At 38.7% G+C, this 17,272-nt stretch overlaps 2 protein-coding genes across 16 annotated transcripts in view; one reads left to right on the top strand and one right to left on the bottom strand.

Annotated features, from left to right (window-relative positions):
• GNPDA2 (glucosamine-6-phosphate deaminase 2) overlaps positions 1–16,589 on the top strand; it is a 29,348-nt gene extending 12,759 nt beyond the window's left edge. For 6 of the 10 annotated variants that reach the window (XM_005300620.5, XM_024107250.3, XM_065596910.1 and 3 more), the window contains one exon: positions 3,090–4,156. In XM_005300620.5, coding sequence (XP_005300677.1) covers positions 3,090–3,151 — 62 coding nt within the window. In that variant the 3' untranslated portion in view covers positions 3,152–4,156. Of the gene's footprint in view, positions 1–3,089; positions 4,157–12,531; positions 12,680–13,465 lie in introns of those variants that run through there. The other 4 variants (XR_010601477.1, XR_010601475.1, XM_065596911.1 and 1 more) reach the window with 3 other exon arrangements.
• The window catches only part of GUF1 (GTP binding elongation factor GUF1), a 47,010-nt gene continuing 36,052 nt past the window's right edge, over positions 6,315–17,272 (bottom strand). For 5 of the 6 annotated variants that reach the window (XM_042841793.2, XM_005300621.5, XM_065596906.1 and 2 more), the window contains 4 exons: positions 13,586–13,687; positions 9,869–9,988; positions 8,622–8,658; positions 6,315–6,700 (listed from right to left, as the gene is read on the bottom strand). In XM_042841793.2, coding sequence (XP_042697727.1) covers positions 6,563–6,700; positions 8,622–8,658; positions 9,869–9,988; positions 13,586–13,687 — 397 coding nt within the window. In that variant the 3' untranslated portion in view covers positions 6,315–6,562. The remainder of the gene's footprint in view (positions 6,701–8,621; positions 8,659–9,868; positions 9,989–13,585; positions 13,688–17,272) is intronic. The other variant, XM_042841794.2, reaches the window with a different exon arrangement.

Below are 17,272 nucleotides of genomic sequence, written 5' to 3' on the forward strand. Positions count from 1 at the left end.
GTGTATATTTTGGCTATTTGTTGAAAAAGTAAATTTAGTCCATATCAGCATTGAACTTCTTTGAATGTAGTTTTTATCATTAGTCTTTGTAATCTAGAATTCTAGTCAAGATTGCCTGAACATACTGAATACTAAAACTGCTTCCTTTGACTCAATGCACTAGTTAGCATAGCTCTTGATTAATAATCTTGTCACTTACAAACATATAAACATTGTGTATATGAATGTGTTCATACTTTTTCTTAATTACTCTGATCAGTTACACTATAATTTACTGCTTCTTTGTGTATGTAATTTTTTGAAATATTCTTAATCGTGTTAAACTTACAACCTCAACTTATACATGGGGAGACAGAAGTCTCACTTCAGGCCACAGAGGAAAGGCAATGTCTTCCAGGATTAGTCATTAGGAGTTCCTGAATCCTGGTGGTCTGATTATTAACTCTTTTCGGGGCTTCAATAGATATGTTTCAAAAATGACTATCCTATTTGTTTCGCTTACCTACCATTCTTTCACCATCTCCAACACTGAGTCATTTTTGTAAAATTTGGTACTATACATCAAACTATAGCACAGTAACATCTGCATTATTGTTTACAACTGGAGCAGCTAGTTCTAATGGTAGCCCCTCATCCTCTTTTCACTCATTCATAACTTTCCAAAAACCTCACCTTTTGGGCCGCAATCTTCCATACTTGATGTCTAATGTTTTTTTTGAAAGTACATGGGTGGGGGGAAGGGGAACTTTTCATCTGCCTTTGCTGTAGAATGCAAAAAAAATTATGTATGCCCAAAATAAATTACTGGACTCTTAATCCGGTTACAGCAAAAAACAGTTGAACTGTGAACACTGGCATATAAATAATCCTCATAGGAGTGGAGTGAATGCTTTAAGTTCTTAAACTTTTAAGAGCACATTTAAAATGTGTACTATGTATAAACACAGAAAACTTCTGAAGCTGTAGGATACGCTTTTAGGAAAGAGGGACTGTGGTTGCCTGAACAACTCAGGAAGTACATACTTTCCATAAGAGGTTAACAGGAAAGTAGACAATCCAGTTGCTCTCTGTTCACTTGGCCCTTATCCAACCCATCCAGTTTCTTAAGCCTCTTCTCCTCCTCCAGGTAATGTTTTAAATGCATAATCATTTGGATCATCTGTTTCAAGTACCTTGGACTTTGTGCCCAGAATGAACTGGGTCTTGTAAAATTAGGAAACCTGAAGTCTGTAACCAGGAAGTGGGTCCCCAGTTGATACCTCTTGGGAGGGTGATCCTGATGCTAAACTCTGCTGCCTCTGTGGAGAATAGATCTTCACTCTGCTCTCATCTAATAGGTGGAGCTTGTAAATATCAGACTTGTGCCTCTAAATGTGCTCTTCCTGAAATGCACATCTACTAATGGGAAAATTAAATATACTTCATAAAAGCAGCAGTGCAGTCCTTATCAAAAAATACTATTTGTGCCTTCAGGAAACACAAATTGGGACATATGATCCCCCTCCTCCGCTTTCCTCCTTTTTTTCAAACAGAAAACCAAATGCAAAAAGTGTAGATGCATCTTTAAAATATGGCTGCACTCTGAAGAACACACAGGGAATTTGTTGCCAGGAGATATTGTGAAGGATAAAACTTATAACCACATTCAAAGAATTAGATAAGTTCATGGAGGATAGGTCCATCAATAACTATTAGCCAGGATGGTCAAGGATGCAATGCCATGCTATGAGTGTCCCTAGCCTCTTTGCCAGAAGCTGGGAGTGGATGTCAGGGGATGGATCACTCAATGATTGCATGTTCTATTCATTCCCTGTGAAACACCTGGCATTGGTCACTGTGGGAAGACAGGATATGGGTCTAGATAGACCATTAGTCTGACTCAGTGTGACCGTTCTTATGTTCTAAGAGAGGCTATAAGTGTCACTGTGGATTTCTCATCATTTGTATCAAACATATTTAGTAACATATTCCTACTTACATTTTTTTTAAACTGCTAGCCCTAGAAATACAGCCTCAGCTCTGGGCTTTGCTTTTTCCACCTCTCACATCAGCACTAGTAATAAAAGTTCTTCAGAATAAGTAATATGCTTAGCTAAACCTGAGCAAGTTCACTGTCCTCAGATAATGCGTACAATCATATATTGCCTTCATTAGGTTTGCACAGAAAGAACTGGCTGAAGTTTAGTAAACAATTCTCTTGATCAGGCACAAAATGGAACTCTATCTTTAGCTTGATTTCCTAATTGTGTCCGTGCCAAAGTGTTAACATGAGTGAAAATTATTAGTAAAAACTGCACTTTGACATTAAATGAATTGATGACCCTGAATGACATTAAATGAGCAGATGGTGCATAAGTAAGTTCTGCGATATGGTTCCTTTTCAAAGTAATCCATGATATAAGGTTGCATACTTGAACATTAAAGGAACTACATATTACTGTTTCTGTAGCAACAGTTAATTGACCACTTCATATGCATGTAGTATGTTCTATTTGTGTATTCTTGATCTTTCTTGATAATTGGTCTTTGTTCTGAGAGTTTGGTACCATAAGGTGTAGTAATAAACTTCTTCAGCCAATAATGTTAAAACAGTGTTATGAGCGTATCAAAGTATTGTATAATCTTAATCCATAGTTTTTCATCACCAGAAATTAAGAGACTCATGCAACAATATTGTGCACTCTCTAACTTGGTCACAAATACATAACTGCTTTTGTTAGTCTTTATCAGTGTGTACTTGAAATTCAATTGAAACAAGTCTTAAATAATGGTCCTGAATGCAAAACTGATAATTGATTGATTACAGAATTGTTACATTCCCCATTCATATGTAGTACTGGTATAATATCCATGAATAACACAGAACAATATGTTGCTCCTTCTGCTGAACTGAATTAATAGCTAGGTGCCAATAGAGAGTTGATTTTTTTTAATTTTTTTTGAGTGCCCATTCTGTTGTTCTCTACTTCAATGCATAATGTTAATGTATATACCTATGTGAAGTTAAAAACAGCAAATACACAATGTAGATAGAAAATGTGTGCTGATAACTAATATAAAACTGGCACTGTTGCTTTTTCCCCCCCAAGGTTTAATGCATGTTCACAATAAACTTGTGGACCCGCTGTACAGTATGAAAGAAGAAAACTGAAGGAGGAATTGAGGAACTCCATGTGGGTAAACAGCAACATTTTTAGGTAGCAGACAAAGTTACTGCTATGCAATATGCTGAAACTGGTTAAAATGGGAAATCTTAAGTACTGTATTTTTTTAAAAAATCCAGTATCTATACATTTACATTCCATCTCTATATATTGTTGTATTGTGCATTTTGTTTTAATATTTTGTAGATGTGACTCATTGGCTGCCACAGTAAGTAAACAAGAACAGAGCAAATGTAAATGGCAGTTACATACTATGAGAAATAACAGAAGTGTATTCTTAGCACAGCAATGTACTGTTTGACTGTGTCTGAGAAAATTATACTTTAGCTTAAGCAAAATTCTGTGGCTCCACCAGTGCAAAATACACTTCTCATTTTTTTGTCTCCATATAGGCAAAATGCTTTGGGGCTTTCACATGTCAAACATCACGGACTTGAACAGATGCACAACTTTGGTTATGAAATGCTCTGTTTATATCTAATACACATTGCACTTTGGCTGCCTTAAATTAATCTTATGCCAATAGCTTCTGGGCGTTTAAGTCCTACTGTACAATACTCAGGCAAATAAAAGTATGAAAACTGCCTAAAAATGTAGAGGACCCTTTCAAACTGTAACAATAACTTATTCTTCAATTATGTGCACATTATACTTCCGCCATAGCACTTTTGTTACATTTCAAGTTTATTTAGGAATTTTATATTTTGGTAATTATGAACTCTATAGAGAACGAATACATTCAATGTGTTCCTTTTTGGAGATGAATAGCCTAGTTACATTAATGACTGTGAGCCAATAATTGTAAAGGCAGGTTAATTGCAGTAAGAATGGCTAAAAATCCAAATGGCTAGTATTGAAACAAGTCTGACTGTAAACAGAACTACTTTACAGTACAATAATTACTTTGCATCGGAGATTGCTATAAACCAACTGTTACTAAGAATGCCACTCTTTTCTACTGTTACTCCAAGTAAAGCTTAAATTCACAAAAACCTTACCATGTTTGTTTTGTTTTTGATGTGAACTGTGGTTTGAGAATAAACATTTCAGGTTTCAAAAACAGGTTTAGTGACAGGGTAGTAGTGTGCCTTTCTCTAGGTATGGACAAAGCTAACTTATTGTGCCAGACCAGCTCCTTTATACCAGCAGTAAATTCCCTTTTTAAAATATCCACTGAAAGAGATGGGCTGGATCTGATGGTATGTTCCTCTTCATCTATTGTAATATTTAAATAGAAGTCTTAGCTTTCAAACTAGTAATTTTCTACAGTGGAAAAACTGAAATCCATTCCTTAGCCATAAATGTGGATTTATAGGTGAATAGGCTCTGAGCAGTAAGCTGCTTTTTTCTGCCTTTCTCCTTTAAAACACATACTTTAATAGCAAAATTTTACTCAAGTATCAAAAACACAAATCAAGTCTACTAGCCTCTTGTTAACTATAGTTATATAGAAAATAAATGCAAAAATAACCTCTCTTTTTTGTTGGACTGGCTGAAGAATCCTACTTCAACACTTCCAGAAAGATTTAAGTGTGATCCACCCTACTACACTGACCTATGTGTGAGAGCTGAGGATTTTACATGCTTCAGATTTGTTTTTTTGCTATTCATCTACTACAAGGGTTCTCAAATGTGGGGGTCATGACTCCTTAAGGGGCTCACCAAGTTATTACATGGTGGGAGGGGGGTGGCAAGAGCTGTCAGTCTCCATCCTGAAACTGCTTTATCTCCATTTATAATAGTGTTAAATATAAAGTGTCTTTAATTTATTGGGGGGTGGAAGAATCACCAATACAAATGTTTGAGAACCACTGATCTACTAAAACTGGCCAAACAGCTGCTCGTTTAAGCATACAGTTTTTCTAAAATAGCAGCCAGTGAAGACAAGTTGTATAAGGTTGTGAAAAGGATTAATTTCAATCCTCCAGCTGAGAATACTTTCTCACAGTAATAGTAACATGATTGTTTTATAGCTATAATTAAACATTGACACTATATCTCCTTTGGTATTGTTTGGATTAAAGCAGGTGGTCATGTGGAACCTCCTAATCTGTTCACTTTAAAACACTGCATGAAGCAAGTTTTCTAATTGAATGAATTTGCTTAGAATCTTTTCAAAGGACACTTGTCCTTCAATTTGTCTGGACTGCATCAAGTTTAGCTGGAGCCTAGTACATCTGACAAAGTGGGTATTCACCTACAGAAGCTTATGCTCCAATACATCTGTTAGTCTTTAAGGAGCCACAGGACTCTTTGTTGCTTTTTACAGATCCAGACTAACAAGGCTACCCCTCTGGTACTAGTACAGAGTACTTAGCTTCTCACCTGTAAACCAAAAAACCCTCTTTGCTCGAGTGATGTGCTATAACACATCTACAAAGCAAGTCTGTCCCCTTCAACAAGCTGGAATTAAGGAATTCATTCCTATAAGCCTGACAGTTTTCTAAACTCTGTTTTAGAAGTTGTTCCTAACCTTATGTTACAAAGATGAGGCATGTCATACCATTTGCTGAATGTGAGTTTCCTCTACAGACTGGACTAGAAACAAACTAAAGACTAATTATGCAACAACTCCCTGCCCTACATACTTTTTTTTTTTTTTTTGAAACAGACATCAGATACTTCAGAAGCATCTCATAATTTATGGTAAGAATGTGAAAGACAACTAAGTGTATGTCTTCACTCTGACCTAGACAAGGGGTATGCCCTGGGAGCTACCACTTACTTGTATCCATGAAGTAGGTGATAGGAAAGAGTTAAATGGGATCAGTAATGCCCAGTATCTAGTCTTCTGTGGTGCTGTTTTCAGAAGCCTTGAGGTCTCCTAATATTGGGCTACCTATCTGTTTCAGAGAAAGGAGCTGTGTTGGGGTATATGATTTCTCTCCTAAATAACTGTATTTTACACTTGCTGATGGAGTAACAGTCTAGCTTCTGTTTCACTAAGATGGAGCTGGTTTGTCCTTTTCCTTGTACTTACATAATCAATTATATTGCCCTGAACTTCAAAGAATGTACTTCCAGAAATTTGAGATCCAACATGCACTATTATTTCTTGTGTTGAGAGTTAGAAAAGTAAGTTGGGGGTTGGCCACGCCTGCAGTGCCTTGAAGCACGCTCCTCCTGGGATTGGATTTTATGACACCCACAATCATTCTAGTTGAATTTAATTGTACACATTACAAAATAGAGTATGGTAATAAAATCTGAAATGTAGAATTCAAGTACATTCTTCCAATTAAAATTCATTCCTCATACCTGTAACCAGCTGTACAAAATTAAATATGACAAGTCACACAAACATACCCCCAGCAAGAAGTTATACATTAACCTCATGCGGCCATTTGCCCAGCAAAAGTTAGATAGAAGCATCACAGTTGCAGAGTTTTGATCTCCAACTATTTTTCAGATTGTCTCTTTAGAACACTTATAAAGGCATCTTTGGGCACTTCCACGTTGCCAATTTTCCTCATCTTTTTCTTTCCTTCTGCTTGCCTCTTCAAAAGCTTCATTTTCCGTGTAATATCTCCACCATACTATTAAAAAGGAAAGATGTGTTAACTTGGGATATTGTATAGATGGTACAGTGTAAAAACATTAAGAGCTATGCTATACAGTACAGTAACTCCTCACTTAAAATCATCCCAGTTAACGTTGTTTCCATGTTAAATTGCTGATCAATTAAGGAACATGCTTGTTTAAAGTTGTGAAATGCTCCCTTCTAAGTCCTTTGGCAGACACCTATTTTGTCCACTGCTTGCAGAAAGAGCAGTCTTTTGCAGCTAGCTGGTGGGTGGTTGGAACCAGGGTGGACCAGCAGCCCTCCCTATCAGCTCCCCACTCCCTTAAGTTCCCTGTGCAGCAGCTGCCTGGAGTTCAGCTGTGTCCCTCCCCACACTGCCATGTGCTGCTCCTGCCCCCTGCCTTGGAGCTGCTCCCAGAGACTCCTGCTTGCTGTACGTGGGGAGGGAGGAAGTGGAGGGCTAGTGTCAGGGTATCCCTCCCTCCCCACTGCTCCTGCACCCCGCTTACCCAATCTTCCATAGAGTGGGGTGGGGGGAACACACTACCACACTACAGAGGGAGCTTCGAGGCAGTAGCTGAGGTGTCAGGAGGTCTCAGCAAGCTGATTTAATTAACAGGGCAGTGTACCTAAGCCTGGGGTCAGCTACTTAAAGGGGAAATGCACATTTTTTTTCACACACACACACACACACACACACACACACACACACACACACACACACACGGTGTCTCTCTGTCTGCCCTCCCTCCTTTCCTGCTGCCTCCTAGAGTGAGAGAGTTAACCCTTAAGGGCTCAGTCAATTACTAGTTCATTTAGCAGTGAGGTATTCCCTGGAAAATATCCCACCCTCTATCTCCTCCACCTCAACCAAGCTTCACAATCATCATGACTGTGTACCAGTATTAAATTGTTTAAAACAGAGAGAGAGAGAGTGTGTATGTATATTATATATATATAGTCTTTTGTCTGGTGAAAAAAATTCCCTGGAACCTAACCCCCCCCCCCCCCCATTTACATTAATTCTTATGGGGAAATTGGATTCGCTTAACATCATTTCGCTTAAAGTCGCATTTTTCAGGAACATAACTACACCGTTAAGTGAGGAGTTCCTGTATCAGTAGCTATTTAGCCATCAGTTTTTGAAAAGACTAAATTATATTAGATGTAACCTAAGCTCAATCTAACTCCCACCACTCATCCTAAATTACCAATATTTAAGAGGGAGAAGAGGAGCCAGTGAACAACCTGTAATTTAGGCATTAACACAGGCAGGAGCTTGTTTCTTCCATTATCTCATTTGTCACATGAGCCTGTCAAGAGAGGCTATATTGGTTTGATATCTACCATGACTAAGGAAAGTAAAGTGTTTTTCTGTAACTCATTGTGTCCTTAGACCTCTGACAAGCATAATCAAATGTTTCTGTAATTCTCTCTAGTTCTGTGAACAGTTAAGCATTATATTCTTTAGTCTGAATTATCTTGGTTGAGCAATGAAAGAGACAAAGTCAAGCCTAGTCACAACCAGTCTCTACAGAGAAACTCACTCACCCAAGTCATTTGGGAAAGACTGGGGGATAGTGAATCTTAGACTCTTAGGTATATAATAGATGTGCAGCTTTGAAAAAGCTGTCAGTTTCTCTAAACCACAGTGTAAATATAGTGCAAGCAGACACAATAGAATACAAAGGGAAAATTGTATTTTAGAATGAAAATCTAAACAATATAATTGTATAAATAAGAGGACCTTGTAACAGAAGCTTGAACGTGAGAGAGACAAGTGAGCCAGAGAAGAGCAAAGTACAAAAATGAAACTGGTGCGGAGAGGGACATGGAAGAGTAAGGAGAGGGACCATACCCCCTAGCTGGGCCACTGAAAGTGTCTATATTCAAATATCAGAAATCCCCCCCTCCCCAAATTGAAAAATACCTACACATTTTGCCAGAACATTCTTTCTGTAAGCTTTCACTCTGTAAGAGAGAAGATACCATATACTATCTGTATACATCAATATGTCAGTACATTTCCAACACACGAGCCCTAATATATTCCAAGAAGTAGCCGGTACTAACCCAAATCTATGGGTGGAAAAATGTTTTGAGGTAGTTTTTCTAGGATGCTTGGATATTGTTATACAGATCACCAGTGTTTCTTTTAAAATCCTCCAATCCAAGTCAGCTAGGAGGCTAAGCCTCAAACTGATATTTTTGAATTCTGGAAGCATCCATTAAAGGCTAGCACAGTACAATCCCTTTTCTAGTTAACGATCTTACCTGTGACTTATTTCAAATTGACTTTAACACTCAAAATACTGTAATTAAGCAAAAAATAGAACCTAATGGAGCCAGTGGCAGTGTGTTATTGCAAATGAATGGATGACAATGCCCTACCATCTGTATGATTAGCTTATTAAGTATGTGCTATGATTCTTACTATTCATACATTTTAGCATATATTACAGTAGTGGTTCTCAATCTATTTCCACTTGGGACCCAAAAGCCACCCAGGGTTACTTACTACTACCCAAATCCCACAGTCCTTTGCAGCAACAAAAGCTGACTGCACTGGGGTCACGCCAAGAAACCATGGTTGGTTTGGAGTGGGAGTACTGTAGGTGCTGGCAGGAACAGCTAGCTTGCAAAGCCTGCATTAGACTTCCTTTGGAGTGAATATGTGGAAACAATTGCCTTGGCTCAGTCCCCAGGGTCCTAGTGTTCACCACGTACTCAGCATGGTGACCCGATTTTGTTGGTGGGAGACTATTATACCTGTCCCAGAAATCACACTCTTGTGATTTACTGTGCTTGATCCGTTAAGAAACATTTTCTTATCTGGTTTTATACAGAATAAAATTACAATATGTCAATTATTTCTTCAACTTTATTGACATCAAAAGAATATTAGATGGAAATGTAAAGAGCAAATATTTGTTTTATTTTGGGAGACTAGTACTATATAAATGAGAGAAAAATGTAGGCCACCATAAGTAATTTTCCCACTGGCTGCAAATGAGGGACAGTATCTCCTGCTGTTTCCCCCTAAACAGGCTAGATTTTACAAGAAAGTCTGTTTGTTTATGGCTGCGGGGACAAATTTTAAAAATATTTAGGTAAATAAGAAACATTTCCTCATCATATCTTAAAAAGATAGCTAAACCCAGGAAAAAAAGATGTAACTTACGTTTCTCTTGCAATGACTTTGCTGCCAAGAGCAGCCTGGATGGCTATTTCAAACAACTGTCTAGGAATAGCATCTTTTAAACGTTCACACATGGCTTTGCCAACAGCATATGCTTTGTCTCTGAAAGGGAAATTTACTATGGTTTTCTGAGAGAATAAACTTACGAGAATTATCATTAACAGTTTTCTAGACAGTAAGTATTGTTTCTAAAAAGGGTCTATTTCCCTATTAAAATCAAAGATATTCTGATCATAGCATAATACTCTATCCAAGGTGAGGAGAAAGACTATTACACCTACAATCCTACTAGTTCATACAAGATAACTGATAATTTGATTAGGGTTACCATAGTTAACAAATAAAAAAAGAGGACCCCTGGCCCCGCCCTAACTCTGCCCCCTCCTCCCTCCCACTCCCAAAGGGCTGCCCAAGCGCTACCGGCTTCACGGTTTGCCAGGCAGCCCCCAGACCCTGCGCCCCCGGCCGGCGCTTCCCCAGCTCAGCTGGAGCCCGGGACGGGAAGTGCCCAGCCGGGGGCGCAGGGTCTGGAGGCTGCCCGGCAAACTGTGAAGCCGGTAGCGCTTGGGCTTCGGGCAGCCCCTATGCCTCCGGACCCTGCGCCCCCGGCAGGGCACTTCCCCTCCCGGGCTCCGGAGGCATAGGGGCTGCCCAAAGCCCGTAGCGTTCGGCTCTTAAACAGAGCCGAAGAGTTGGGGAGGAGCAGAGCGGTCGTGGCCGGAGGCTCTGCTCCTCCCCTGACTCTTCGGCTCTGTTTAAGAGCCGAGCTGCCCGAGCGCTACCGGCTTCGGGCAGCCCGCATGCCTCCGGACCCTGCGCCGCCGGAGCCCGGGAGGGGAAGTGCCTGGCCGGCGGCTGGGGTCCGGAGGCAAGGGGGCTGCCTGAAGCCCATAGTGCTCGGGCAGCTCGGCTCTTAAACAGAGCCGAAGAGTCAGGGGAGGAGCAGAGCTGCTGCGGGAGGGGAAGTGCCCGGCCGGCATTTTCCCGGACATGTTCGGCTTTTTGGCAATTCCCCCCGGACGGGGGTTTGATTGCCGAAAAGCCGGACATGTCCGGGAAAAACCGGATGTATGGTAACCCTAAATTTGATTACATTAACATAGCACTTTTCAAATAATCTTCAGTAATTAAATCTGTAGACAGTTATAAAACATGTATCATACTGAATACTTAACCCAAATAAGTTTAGTATAGTTCAGAGCATTGTGATGCAAGGTATACAAATTGAGAATTCTGGTCCTTTTTTGACTTCCTCAAATCCCTGGACTCGATATTAAAAGTTAATAATGCCGTTATAGCAAAGAAAATATGTCTGGCTATCCTGGGGGTACGTTTGGAAGAAATTTAACTTGTCTCAGTGGTTTGAGATGGGAGGATTTTATTTGTGGAAGATAAGAAGTGTGGGTGTTAGTGTGTTGAAGGGGAACTCATTTTTGGGGCAAGGTGGAAAACTTCAATTGGCATGCTTGTACATCTTTTTTTTTTAAATGTATAGCTCAAACTTTGGCTAGGAGCTTAATAAATTGAAATAAAAGGGCTGCCTCTATGGATTGAGGCATAATCCAGACATAGCTATAAGAATATTATAATTTCAGCAGTTATTTCTTAGATTTTTATAAGGGGAGGGGGATTTTTATCTATTAGAGGTTGAATAGGTCAGTACAGTTCTCTCAAACATTTACTCACAAAACAGTTACATTCAGAAACATTTTTAAATGTTTCTCTTAATTTATTAGTAGACATTATCTAAAGGCATTCTGCATTAGCACATATTTCAGATTTTGAAGGCATGAAATGACAGAGATAGCAAATTTACACTGAAAAGCTCCAAAAAGGCTAGAAAACAAAGGTACATGTTGACAATTTTGTTATGGTCTGAAAACAAAGAAAAATAATTTTATATTGTCCTGTATCAAAACATTTTATAGCAAGCAGTAGCTGAACATATATGCTTTAGAGTTTGATACTGTACATAGCAACATTTGGGCTTCCCTTTATCTGTACAATAGATAGCTGCAGTTATAAATACATATATTTATATATAGTATAAACGCTATAAATATATATATTTAAGATGTGGATGGGTGTGTATATTTATGATAGGAGATGCTGGTAGCAATCCCCGTATTTAGGTTACCTAACATTTCCATTATAATATATGCAATCTAGTTACAGCGTGCGGAGAGAGATTGAAAAGATGCAGCGATAAGGGGAAATGATACTGAGTGGGATTTAAGTGTCAAGTTTAGGCTAACAGAAACAATGATTTCAAGGTTAGTTCTGATGAAACGAAGTAGTTCAGGAGTGAGTTCCCAAATAAACAGAGAAGTGCGTGTTTAAAAGCAATAATCAACTATAAAGAGTTGCAGAAGAGAGATAAAATGCCAATTTTTTAGGAACATTGTGAACAAGTGGGAAAATGAATAGGAATATGTTTAATGTGAGAGACTAGGGAACCCATGGAAAATTCTGAAAGCCAGAAGATTAAATCAGACTTGATTGCAAGGATGAATGAAACAACCTTCCTGGAGCAAGACAGTTTGGCTTTGTTATTCTGACCCTCTGAAGTTAAGAAATCAAAGAATTTAGGAAAGATGGTAGTTTGTCATAACAGAAAATAACTAAAGTGTAAATATGAATTTCAGCAACTGCAGATTAAAGTTCAGACATCCTGGAAGGAAGAGGGGGGAAAAAAAGAAGAGGAAAATTAAGGACACTACTAAAGATGGTAGTTGGAAGAACAAGTGGAAAGTTATAAAGACTCCATCAGAAATGAAAGCAGCCAATAGAAAGGTAGGATTCCACCAAGGAATGCAGAAATCTGGAAACTTGTCATAACTACATTTAAGAAACCTGGTTCATTAATATAGAACTTAGTACAGTAAATGTTATTTTCTGAGATAATGGGGATGCTTTGGCTTCCATTTTCTAAATGTGTACCCTATATGTGATCTCCTATTTTCCCAATATTCTGTGACCTCTCTTCTCACCTTTGAGGCCTTCAAACTTATTGATTTTCCAAGTCTCATTGGTCAATTTACTCCCCTCACAGCTCAAAACCAACAAAAGGTCAAATGTGAGAGAGACTATCTTAAAAACAGGACAGAGACTCAACATGAGGAACACAACCAAAACATCATGTACTGCAGGAAATTGCAACAGGATGCCTGACTTTACAATGTATACATTCCTCTGCAACTTCAAAATGTTGCCTCTAATGTCTCATTACAGAATTAAACTGAGATAATATTAAATGTATATGGCATTGACATAATTTGGAGCATGAAACAACTGACAACTTTCAATTGTGTACCTTTCATAAGTTGATTCCCTTATTTTCAACAATCCTCTCCACAAGATCTGTTCCCCACTTTTTAGTCTTTGCCCTATTTTAAGCTTTCTTCGAATGGTTAACACTTTTTTCCTTAATGTGAACCTTTTGCTTATAGGCAATTACCCTGTCCTCCTTTTAACATCTTCTGCTTCCTGTTTTTCTAGTTAACAATTTGAATCTCTTTCTAAAATCACAAATATGTGATAATTCTCTCCTAATTATAAAACATCTCTCTTCCTTTGCAGATCATTCCTGAAGGTGGTGGCATGATGAAATCCTCATTGCTCTTTCACCAATATATGCTGAAAATATAAAGAAGAAACCTTTTCATTCACTGATTGGGATTCTCCAGTTAATCTACTTACTTGTGTACAACAGTTCCCAATTCTTCAACAGAGTTTCCATTTAAAAGAATATCCATTTTGACAAGGTCTGCTGCCTGGTATCCTGCATCTTCATAATCAAAACTAAAGGGGGAAAAAAATAAAAGTCAACTTCAACCTTGTAATTGATACTATATTCTCTACTCCAGGAATCCTTTAGGCTTTTAGCATTTGTTTTATATACACATTTTAATAAAACACTTAGATTTTCATTACAGGAGGGGTACTGCCATTTTTGAATGTATTTTAGTAAATCTGTTCTCTCTCCAAAACTGAATTATAAGTACACTGTGGGAAAAAGCTTGCTCTAAAACACAGGCAGACAGCACCCTTTCTTCTAGCTACTCAGCAGGGGTTAGTCAGGACCCACCATCCCCACTGGATTCTCTAGGAGCCACTCAGGGATACCAGATTCCTTCCCACCAAGCCAACATGAGGGCAGCAGTGTGAGGAGCTTCTTTAGACCAACCTTAAAACCTCAGCTCTTGAAGCTTCCCCTCCAAGTTGCTGCAACAGAGTCTTTATACATTCTGATGTCATGAGAATCTTAAACCTCAAAACAAACTCTGAAATGGTTTTTATATGCACTCCATTTGACTAATCAGTTGCTCTCCTCCTACTCCTGTCTGGTTCCAATGCTCAATTTGCTGCCAGACCTCCCCTCTCTCTTTCCCTCTTTCTCCCCATCTCTCGCCTTCACTTCCACCCCCCGCACCACACCCCTTTTTAATCACCTCCCTCCATCCTCCTCTGGCTCTCCTTCCCCTTCATTTTTCTTTCTATCCACCCTCTCCCACTCCCTGTTTTCCTTCTCCCTACTAGTTCAGCCACACAAAACACACAAAACCCCAACACCCAGTCATAATCCTATATTCATAAAACATATTTAAGAACAAAACCAAAAACTCACAACAACATGCAGAACCACCAATCTTGCAATCCTGTCACTGTAAATCAAAGAGTTCTCTCTTGCTACCCATTGAATTATATGAACTTTGATTAAACTGCAATCTTTTTAGGCGGGGAACTGTTATTCTTATGCCAGTAAAGTGTCTAACACAATTGTGGATATTAAAAAGTAAATCATGAGACCAGTATCAAAGCCACCTGTTCCTTCCAGAGTTTTGGGAAGGAGGGATAGCTCAGTGGTTTGAGCATTGGCCTGCTAAACCCAGGCTTGAGTTCAATCCTTGAGGGGGCCACTTAGGGATCTGGGGCAAAAATCAGTAATTGGTCCTGCTAGTGAAGGCATGGGGCTGGATTTGATGACCTTTCAGGGTCCCTTCCAGTTCTATGAGATAAGTATATCTCCATATATTATTATAATGCATCTTACACCAAATCTCCTGAGATCATATTTCAATAAAAAGAGGCACGCAGTGTTTGTTGGCTTAAATCCCATCTATCTAGCAACATATTCCTTTCAGCTAAACTCCCAAAGGCTACTGGTAAGTATCTGCATATTTTTATAGCTACCAGATGTAAAGATTATTTTACCTGAAGGAACAAAATTTCATCTCAATGTGCAGAAAATTATTTGCTTAATTCCCAGAACAAAGTTGAGAATATACGCTTTCATCTGGGTTTCAGACTTGTATTAATGAATTAACATTTTGAAAGGTTTCCTTCTCACACTGGAAAGAAGAACTAATGAATAAAAGTACATTGTCAAGGGTCCCTTTGACAAGTAGATAATGCTAGTTCTCACATTACAGTACACTGGACACTTGCACAATGTACAGCTGGCAAGAGGATAGTTATATATCACAGTAAATTAACTAATTTCTAAGCTGACTGCCACTGATTTTCATAACATAACCTGATTTATTAGGCTGGAATTTTCAAATCCCTGCCTGCAGGTCTGAGTCTAACTTAATGAAGAACTGATAATAGGAAATTCCATTCCCAATAATGATCACAGTACCCAAAATGGGTGCAAGCTACTGCGCTTCCACCTTATACAAGGTTTCTCTCTACAATGTGTGTGTCATTTAGTCATTGCTATTTCAGAACTGTGAATGTCAAGAGTCTACAAGTCAGGTTTCTTCTGTTCTATTCCCATTTCTGACAATGATATTCAGTATGGCCTTGCCTTGCCTCTATGCCTCAGTTTGCTCATCTGCAAAATGGATTTAATATCTTCCTATTCCACAGGAATGTTCTACAGCTTCTATGAAATAAGCTGTTTTAGTAGAATTTTATTAACATTAGATTTTAATAATTTTATTTCCAACATTGTTATACATTGCCCTCACTAAGTATGCACAATATTCATAGCACACACACCCATATATAATATTATAAACAGACAGACAAGTCAAGCTCTCTTACATTTCACAAAATCTTATTTTTGGTGAAACATTCAACATCTACTGGTAACCTTCTTCCCACCCACCCCTCTCCCATCCCCCCCTTTTTTTAAGCTTTCTGGTAGCAGTCTGAGCAAAGATGTATTTGTTTTAATCAAACATGAACATAACAGTAACTGTATCCAATCCTTCAGTGTTATATCCCTTGTCCTTGCCATATCCTCATCCCCACCATCTGTCATCCCTTTCTCTGTTATGTTTAATCTACATTGTAAACTCCTTGAGGAAATGCTATTACACATGGATATGCTTCCCTGAATACAGCGTTTAAAGCTAATGAGAGTTGAGCACTTACACTGGTCTACAATTTTTGAGAAGTCGTCTGCTTCAGAGATAAAATGTGCTATTTATTATGTATTTTGATGTGCTGAATTCAAATATGACAATTAAAACAACTGATTGGCTACTGTTTCTAAGATATTTAAGTTTTTACATTTTATGTCTATGTATATTGTGTAGATAGTAGAGTTTTAATCATAAATTGTAAACCTAGGTCTTTTCATGTGTTTATGGTTGCTTTACATGATAATATTTCACCTGTCCTGTTTATGTAACACTTTAAGAATCAGCAAAAGGGTTATATAATTAAAATTTATTATGAAACAAAAGGCAAAAAACTATTATGTACATAGTTTAGTCCTATTCAGTGTCTACTCGGCGCTTCTTGGCTTGTCTCTTGTATTCATTAAATGGAGCATCTCTTGTCACTGTCCAGCAATAGTCTGCAAGCATTGATGGGCTCCATTTGCCCTGATAACGTTTCTCCATTGTTGCAATGTCCTGGTGAAATCGCTCGCCGTGCTCGTTGCTCACTGCTCCGCAGTTTGGCGGAAAAAAATCTAGATGAGAGTGCAAAAAATGTATCTTTAGTGACATGTTGCAACCAAGGCTTTTGTATGCCTTGAGGAGGTTTTCCACCAACAACCTGTAGTTGTCTGCCTTGTTGTTTCCGAGAAAATTTATTGCCACTAACTGGAAGGCTTTCCATGCCGTCTTTTCCTTGCCACACTGTGCATGGTCAAATGCATCATCTCGAAGAAGTTCACGAATCTGAGGACCAACAAAGACACCTTCCTTTATCTTAGCTTCACTTAACCTTGGAAATTTTCCACGGAGGTACTTGAAAGCTGCTTGTGTTTTGTCAATGGCCTTGACAAAGTTCTTCATCAGACCCAGCTTGATATGTAAGGGTGGTAACAAAATCTTCCTTGATTCAACAAGTGGTGGATGCTGAACATTTTTCCTCCTAGGCTCAAATGACTGTCGGAGTGGCCAATCTTTCTTGATGTAGTGGGAATCT

Source organism: Chrysemys picta, chromosome 5, assembly GCF_011386835.1.
Source record: "Chrysemys picta bellii isolate R12L10 chromosome 5, ASM1138683v2, whole genome shotgun sequence".
NCBI classification, from domain to species: domain Eukaryota; kingdom Metazoa; phylum Chordata; order Testudines; family Emydidae; genus Chrysemys; species Chrysemys picta.